This window comes from Tenrec ecaudatus, chromosome 15 (genome assembly GCF_050624435.1).
Source record: "Tenrec ecaudatus isolate mTenEca1 chromosome 15, mTenEca1.hap1, whole genome shotgun sequence".
NCBI classification, from domain to species: Eukaryota; Metazoa; Chordata; class Mammalia; order Afrosoricida; family Tenrecidae; genus Tenrec; species Tenrec ecaudatus.
In genome coordinates, this window is record NC_134544.1 from 53,480,714 (window position 1) to 53,489,098 (window position 8,385).

Below are 8,385 nucleotides of genomic sequence, written 5' to 3' on the forward strand. Positions count from 1 at the left end.
CCTCTCGTGACTGTAAATTGCCTCTCATAACTAAGCCAAGAGATCAGCATCAATACAATAAGGTCAACTTGTGAATGCAGAAACAAGATGCTGTGAGAAGACCTCCATTCATGGTCCTCGAGTATCATGGTATCAATTTGCCCACCCAAACCCACTGCCATTGGTCCGATTTTGACTGACGGCCACGCCGTAGCTCAGAGTGGGACTGCTCCATCAGCTCTCTAGGACTGTGAGTCCTTGTGGGGAAAGACGGCCTTTCTCCCACTGAGTCACTGGTGGGCGTGCACTGCCAACTTTGGGCTGACAATTCTAGGCGCTTAACCCACTGAACCACCAGGCGCTTGCACCAGCCTGCAGAGGCTTTTAGCATCCAGCAGAATGAGGTTTCAGTGCTCTTGAGTCACTAGGTGGGCCAGGACTGGGCCCCCGGAACCTGTGTTTTCAGCAGGGCCCTGGTGATCCCGCTTCAGTTTCCACGTGCAAGAAACAGGCCTTGACTACGCTTCCTAGCCGCCGCTGTGGGGAGCCAGTGTCTTCTCCCAGGCGGGCTTGGCCCATTCCAGCCCCTGTCTTCCTATGTTTGAGATGTGCCCCAAACAGAGACGAGCCCTAGGGAGTCGAAAGTTTTATTGTTCTCCCCTGGGGTGACTGGTGGCTTCAAACTGCTGACCTAGTGGCCAGCAGCCCCTCGCGTAACCCTACCCCACAGGAGCACGGAGACTTGCCGGGAGCCCCGTGCCCTCGGCAGCATCACGGCAACAGCCCTTCTCTCCTCGGTAGGCGCCTTGTCAGTGATGCCTGCCGTTCACACTTTCTCCCTGTTTGCCGGAATGGCCATCTTCATCGACTTCCTCCTGCAGATTACATGCTTCGTCAGCCTCCTGGGCTTAGACATCAGGCGTCAAGAGGTAAGTTGCTATGAGGCTTGTAACCTGTGGAATTTGCATCTGGATGAAGCTTCCTGCGACCTGTTAACTCTGTGTCTCCTCAGAAAAGCCGGCTGGACATCTTGTGCTGTGTCAGAGGCCCTGACGATGGAACAAGCGTCCAAGCCTCGGAGAGCTGCTTGTTTCAGTTCTTTAAACACTCCTATGCCCCACTTCTGCTTAAGGACTGGATGCGGCCCATTGTGGTATGTCTCCGCGCCCCCCGTTTCCCTCCTCCTCCTCCTCCAAGCAGATCTGTCACATGCCTGACTGTGACAGGCAGTTGCCAGGGTAGTACAGAGAGCAAGGACCTCCTTCCTTCCCCCAAGGGCTCCATGGTTTGCAATTAAAGCTCCCAGGGAGGAGCAGGAATGTAACACCAGGACCATGTGTCTGTGCAGTCCTGTGGCATTGTCTTCACGAGCGTACATTCCCGTAGCCATCACGCTGGTCAAGGAACAGAACTGCCCCTTCACAGGGCCAGCGCCCTCATCCCTAATCCCACGCAAGAGCCCCCTAGAGTTTACTGATGACTCAGCGATAACCTGCCACTGCTCTGGGAAAAGAGCGCCCAGTCGTGTCTGATCATAGTCAAAGTAACAGTAAGCGCTAGCATCTAGTGAGCACTAGCTGTCCGTTGGGGACTCTGCTCGAATCTGGCTCTCCCCGGCTTGTCTCATTGTCTGGCTGGGAGTCGGTGAGCTTCCCGTGTCTCGGGTGGGGCGGTAGGAGCTTGGCGAGGGTCGGTGAGGGCCTGCTCAGCGGCACAGCTGCTCAGAGTTTGAGCCCAGGAAGCTGGGACAGTCCATGCCGTTTCACATGTCACTGAGCCTTGCGTTTGGGTTTTGAAAAGCCTAAGGGTTTCTTTGCGTGTGTGTGTGTGTGTGTTCTTAAATTTATTGCAATCTGAAGTGGTCTCTGGTCTCCTAACCCACTTGTCATTCCAGGTAGCAGTGTTTGTGGGCATCCTGTCTTTCAGCATCGCAGTGCTGAACAAAGTGGAAATTGGATTGGATCAGTCTCTTTCCATGCCAAATGTAAGGCCCGTTTTCCTTCATTTGCTCTGGTTTTCCCTGGTGACGGAGGAGCACATTCCTTACAAGACTTATTAAACTGAGCAACAACCCCATGGGAACCCCCTAGCTAACTGAATGTGGGGATGGCGGACAATTTGGCAAGAGTAAAGGGTTTCTGAGCGCAGAACAGCCCCCAAAGAAAAGCAAAACCACACGTGTCTGGGGTGAAGGGGCTGTGTGAGGGGCAAGTGTTAAGAAGGCACACGGGCCTTTCTTCACGGAAGTGCTGGTGGAGGTTGTAGATTGTCCAGAGCCGTCAGCAGGCTCCACACATGGGGCATTGGAATTCTGGACTCCCGGGAGCCAATGGGCAGAGCCATAGACTGAGCAGCTGGTCTGCTCACCAGCTGCCCTCTGAACCGGGGGACGACAGCCCCAGGGAAGCCCGGCCAGCAGCTCCCCCCCCCCATGCCCCAGTCCTAGGTCTGCACAGTAATCACATTGCTTCGTGGCTCCCAGGACATCACTCCCATGCTCTCTCCCTGCTCTCTCTCTCTCCAGGACTCCTATGTAAAGGATTACTTCACGTCCCTCAGTGAGTACCTCCACGCGGGGCCCCCCGTGTACTTTGTCCTGGAGGAGGGCCACGATTACACCTCTCTGAAGGGACAGAACATGGTGTGCGGCGGCATGGGATGCAACAACAATTCCCTGGTCCAGCAGCTATTTAACGCCGCCCAGATGAGCAGCTAGTGAGTGCCACCTGTCACAACGGGAGCCCACCCACGCCGGGACCCTCACCCTGAAAAGCAGATGCTTTTGTTGTTACTATTTGGCTAAACCTAGCTTCTCGTGAACAAAGGTTTTTTCAAGGACTAGTTTAGTCGGGCATACTGTTAAGGCTTTTCCATTAGTCGTGAATGTAGTTGCTCGTTTGTTTTTAAGCTGGGTAGCAAATGTAGAAGAGGAAGCTATTTGAAGAAAAAGTGCTGAAACGAAAGCCGTCCTCCCTCCCTCCCTGCCTCCCTCCCTGCCTCCCTCCCTCCCTCCCTCGGGGCTAACCAGCACGTGTGGTGCTCCTGCCTCTCCTCCTAGCACGCGGCTAGCCTTTGTGCCCTCGTCCTGGATCGACGACTACTTCGACTGGATTAAGCCCCAGTCCTCCTGCTGCAGAGTGTTCAACGTCACAGACCAGTTCTGCAATGCGTCAGGTGCGCCCGTCTCCTGTCCCAGAGCTCGCTCCTCGCTCCTTTTTCCCCGGAGGAAATCTCACATTCTCATTTAAAGCTCATTTTCAGCTGAGCTCAGCTTGGACCTCTCGGTGGGCCCACCCCGGTCTTCCCCTGAGAAGCCTTTGCGCTCTTCCCGTGGACGGCGGGCCAGGCTCGCTCCGAGAGCGCCTCTCGTCCTTGCTAGCCACACGGACCGCTGGGGATTGATTGTTCTCTGGCCTGAGCCTCCCAGGGGGTTTCCTTCCTTTAAAAGAGACATCACTGCTGCCCTTGGTTTCCTGAGAATGTTGAGGTTGCGACTAGAACTTTCCTGGAAACTGTGGGCCCTGGCAGTGTGACAGTGACAATTGTGCTCACGCAGTCTGAGTGAGACGCAGTTGGCAGCTTGCATTGATTGGACCCAGGCAGTCACATGGGACTGAAGCTTTTGAATAAAGGAAACAATTTCTGTCATTTTCTCATCAGTGTTTTACAGCATTCCTAAGTGAATGAATGAAATTGAGAGACCCGTTCTCTAACCGTGGGCTTCCCACTCCGTGCTTTCTAGTGGTGGATCCTGCCTGCGTGCGCTGCCGGCCACTCACCCCAGAGGGCAAACAGCGGCCTCAGGGGAAGGACTTCATGAAGTTCCTGCCCATGTACCTCTCGGACAACCCCAACCCCAAGTGTGGCAAAGGGTAAGTGGCACTTTTAAGTACCAGGCGATTTCTGCTTTCACCTTTGGTAGGAAACTAGGTCCAGGGAGGATCGAAGTGAAAGAACTGCATGGGAAAGGCCCTCGTTTGTTCCCCCCCCCACCCCCCCATCCTGCAGCAGTCCTTCTGTGGGAATAGGAACCCAAGTCTCCTTTTCAACCGAAGTCCACGTAGTTTTCAACTGACTGCAGCAAAGCTTGAGTATCCATTGCTCATGTGCTTGTCTGGGTCCCGGTTGTACACGCAGATGCAGATTCCTGGGGCAGGAGGAGCACCACACTAATTCAGAATGTGTAAGACCTCAGGCTGGTAAATTGTGCCGACGGGCATATAGGGCAGCCTCTTGCCTTGGTAATGCCCCCCTGACGGTTAAGAGTCAGATGAGTTTAGCCCTGTCGTGCTCCACACCAGCCACCCACCCAGAGCGCTCTCTCATTCAATGCCACTGGTCATCCTGTGGGGAGCAGAAGTCACAGGGGTCCATCAGGAGCTAGATGAGTGTCCCCGTGAGCATTAGGTAAAGCCCGGCGGCTGTGCCTATTTTTCCTGGTGCTCGGCCGTCAGTTCGTCGCTGATCCCATGTTTCTCTGGGAGCCCTGCCTTGACAGGAGACCATGGGAATACGCTTGGGCCTGTGTAAAGTAAGGTAGAGCATCTGTAGCCTCGGTGGGCCATGTGGATGCCGAAGTGACTGACCTTTATTTGTCTTGAAGGCAAGCCACCTTTTATAGAGTATCTGTCTCTGTGGGCCATATCAGGCCAGTCAGCTCGCCATCACTGTTTGCTTATCCCCACAGCAGGTGGTGGTAGCCCATGCACAGAGGAGGAAGCTGAAGTTCACATTTCAAAACTCTGCCCAGGGTTATCTGTGGCCAACACGCCATGGCTGAGACTGACCCAAGGCTGTTAAGAGTTCAGGGTCCTTGTCCTTCCCTGCCCCAAGTACACAACTCTCCTGAGCAGGCTCCATCTGAAAACACGTGACTTGCAGCCCAGGTAGATGCTCGCTCGGACAAAGCAACTAAGCAGCTGTGTTAGTCTGGGTAGACTAGAGAAACAAATTCATAGACACTCATGTGTATAAGAAAGAGCTTTATATACAAATCTCAATTGCATATTGAATATTGAAAAAACATCCCAGCCGAGTCTGGATCAAGTCCATATGTCCGATACTAATATTTAGAGTTCTCTTCACACTCACAAAACACATGCAGTGACACCGAAGGCAGGAAGATCACAGGCGAGTGGGTGGAAGGTCTGTGGATCCAGTGGCGTTGTAAGCTTCCATTGCAGTGCTGGCAGGGGTCTCCGCATGGCTGCTCCGGCTCCATCAGTCTCTCTCCATGTGTCTTCTGCCTCCAGGGAGCAATACCGGAGCTCCCAGAATCCTCGGGAGGAGGCCATGCCCACACAGAGGCCTTGTTAGCTATGACCCGATTGACAGGCCAGACTCCACCCCTTCACTCTTAATCCTCAAATTGACACCAGATTGTGTAACTCCCATAGCAGCACTTATGTCGTGTTTAGCCGTAGACATTCAACAGTGAACGCACGTACACCAAAGAAGCCAAAAGCAGGCAAGAAAAGCCAGTCTGGAGAGACTCAGTTAAAGCCTCTGTGTTTTCCTTCTCAGCAGGCCTGCCCGTCCCTGAGATGGATGGTTGAGTCTGTGATTTCCCTTAGCTTCAACTTCCTAGCTGCAGATCCGTGGCGTGGCTTGTCTAACCCCCAGGCTTGTCTAACCTCTCAGGGGCCACGCTGCGTACAGCTCAGCCGTTACCATCCTCGACAACAACACTCGCGTGGGAGCCACGTACTTCATGACCTACCACACCGTGCTCCAGACCTCTGCCGACTTCATCGACGCCATGAAGAAAGCCCGGCTGCTCGCCACTAACATTACAGAAACCATGGGCCTCAACGGGAGTCATTACCGTCTGTTCCCGTACAGGTCAGGGCTTCCCGAATGCGGCCTTACCAGGGGAGGGCCCCGGGCCCGGCTGCTGGTAGTGGTGTGGGTGGGGACGGCTCTGTTCCCGCTGCCAGGGCTGACTCTGGGCCTGCTCTGTCTGGAATGCAGTGAAGTGTATCCAGGGACAGTTAGGCAGGAAGGACCTGTGTCCCACTCCGGAAGAGACCTTTCACATAGGGGCGCCAGGGGGTTCACAGAGAGGGGCCTGCTGGTGCTCCTTCCCAGTAAGGGACCGACTGGTGCCCCTGACAGATGACAGTTGGCATGGGGGTCGGAGTGCTTTGCCGGTTTTGCAGTGATGACAGGGTGCAAAGTGAGGCTTCCGGAAGCGATGACTAGCTCTCACAGTGTCTCCCCGCCCCCCCCCCACCCCGCTTTCTTCCACCCACAGCGTGTTTTACATCTTCTACGAGCAGTACCTGACCATTATTGATGACACGATCTTTAACCTCGGTGTGTCCCTGGGAGCCATATTTCTGGTGACCCTGGTTCTCCTGGGCTGCGATCTGTGGTCTGCGCTGATCATGTGTGTCACCATCGCAATGATCCTGGTCAACATGTTTGGGGTCATGTGGCTCTGGGGCATCAGCTTGAACGCCGTGTCCCTGGTCAACCTGGTTATGGTGAGTCCCAGTCCCCCTGTTTGTCCCCAACTCCAGTATCGTCATTGCCAACATTTCTTACGTGCTCGGCGAGTTTCATAATAAAGTGCCCAGGAAGAGCCTGGCTGGGCGGGCCGGGTTGCGAGGGGGACACACACTCAGTGGGAGGGGGGGGCTACATGTGGGAGCAGACACATAGTCCATGGATTTTTTTTTAATCCATTTGCTTGGGGGTAGAGTGTTAGGTTTGTGTCGAGTACAACAGTGGAACTGTGACCTCATGCTCTAGCTTGGCCCTTCTGCCTGTGCCACGTGGGAGGGATTCCTAAAACAGGTGACAGCAAGGTGCTCGCTCTGTACTGAGGAAAACGGCCCAACCCCCACGGCGCTCTGGGACAAATATTTCTACCTCCCATTTGGCTGCCAGGTGCTTTTTATAATGGGACTAAAGTCTTGAAGTTAGGGCATTGGAGGAAAAGAGGAGAGTGCATGAGCTATCAGTGCAGGGGCAGTGTGTACCCTTCAGTGGGGTCTCCTTAAGGGGCTTCCGCTTCCCCAGCCAGAGAACAAATGTGGTCTCGAGTGGTTGGAAGGATCGCACAGCTTCCTGGGACTGTTCAAACTGGAGTGCTGAGATTGACGAGATCATGAATCCGAGGGTGGTCAGGCTCTACACCACCAGGGGTAGCTGGCCCCTGGGGACAGAGGGCCGTGCAGGCCCTCTGCTGGGAGAGAGCCGTCTTCACAGGACCCCTTGTTGCAGAGCTGCGGCATTTCCGTGGAGTTCTGCAGCCACATCACGCGGGCGTTCACCGTGAGCACCAAGGGCAGCCGTGTGGGCCGAGCGGAGGCGGCGCTCTCGTGCATGGGCAGCTCGGTGAGTACCTGCGGGGGACCAAGTGCCTTTGCAAACACCTTAAAACCAGTCCTGTTTGGATCCTCTGAAACAGAGCTCCGAAGGATGACCAAGCTTCAGGCAGGTCAGGAAGTAGCTACACCATGTCCAGAATTCTCTGGAACTGCACTTGCTTGTGAGAATGGTCTCAGGAGACTATATGGCTGAAGCAAGTGACTAGCCGGAAGATTGGAGACATGCCAAATCTTTTTCCATTTACAGTGTGGTTGTTAGGTGTCACTGAGTCGGCTCCGATTCATAGCAACCTTATATGTACAACAGAACAGAACTGCTCAGTCCTATGCCTGCCTCACACCTGTGTGTGGGACATCAGCAAGGAGCCAGAGATCCTGCTCCCAGATCCAGTGTGCAAGGTCATGTTCAGAGTATCTTCTTGGTCCGTGATCTTGGTTTAGCCTGTGGCTTAGGCTGTCAAGTGTCACACTGCCACCATAGAAAACAGTTTACAACGGAGACTGTACTCTCTAACAATGTTAGATACTGCATAGCACCATGTAAACAGAGGACAGTGCCCTATGTTGAATACGCAGCCCTCACCCTCCTTAAAACTTATTTTAACATCTATAGTAATACCCTGTTACCTCAGACCTTGAGTATTAAGAAGCTCCATCTAAGGAAGTACTTCTATTCCAACGGCTGGTGAACGTGGCTTCTGAACCACTGCATTTTCTCTCGTAGGTATTCAGTGGAATCACACTAACAAAATTTGGAGGGATTGTGGTGTTGGCCTTTGCCAAATCTCAGATTTTCCAGATATTTTACTTCAGGATGTATTTAGCCATGGTGATGCTGGGAGCCGCCCATGGCTTAATATTCCTCCCCGTCTTACTCAGCTACATAGGTAAGTTCTCGGGTGGAATGGGAGGAAGCGCGCCACAAAGGGAAGTGTGGTTACCTGGAGGCATTTTCAAAAAATGTGCTAAATGCCCTTTGTTAAGCTGTAGAAAACAAAACCCGCATTCGGTTTGGAAGTTCCAAAAGCTCCCTGATGTTCTTGAAACGAGGGTGCCAGTGAGCGGGTACCCG

At 53.8% G+C, this 8,385-nt stretch overlaps 1 protein-coding gene across 2 annotated transcripts in view; it reads left to right on the forward strand.

Annotated features, from left to right (window-relative positions):
- The window catches only part of NPC1 (NPC intracellular cholesterol transporter 1), a 65,221-nt gene that overhangs the window by 55,790 nt on the left and 1,046 nt on the right, over positions 1 to 8,385 (forward strand). For both annotated transcript variants that reach the window (XM_075533061.1, XM_075533062.1), the window contains exons 15-24: positions 781 to 908; positions 992 to 1,132; positions 1,874 to 1,963; positions 2,504 to 2,694; positions 3,038 to 3,153; positions 3,722 to 3,851; positions 5,620 to 5,820; positions 6,233 to 6,464; positions 7,207 to 7,320; positions 8,038 to 8,200. In XM_075533061.1, coding sequence (XP_075389176.1) covers positions 781 to 908; positions 992 to 1,132; positions 1,874 to 1,963; positions 2,504 to 2,694; positions 3,038 to 3,153; positions 3,722 to 3,851; positions 5,620 to 5,820; positions 6,233 to 6,464; positions 7,207 to 7,320; positions 8,038 to 8,200 — 1,506 coding nt within the window. The remainder of the gene's footprint in view (positions 1 to 780; positions 909 to 991; positions 1,133 to 1,873; positions 1,964 to 2,503; positions 2,695 to 3,037; positions 3,154 to 3,721; positions 3,852 to 5,619; positions 5,821 to 6,232; positions 6,465 to 7,206; positions 7,321 to 8,037; positions 8,201 to 8,385) is intronic.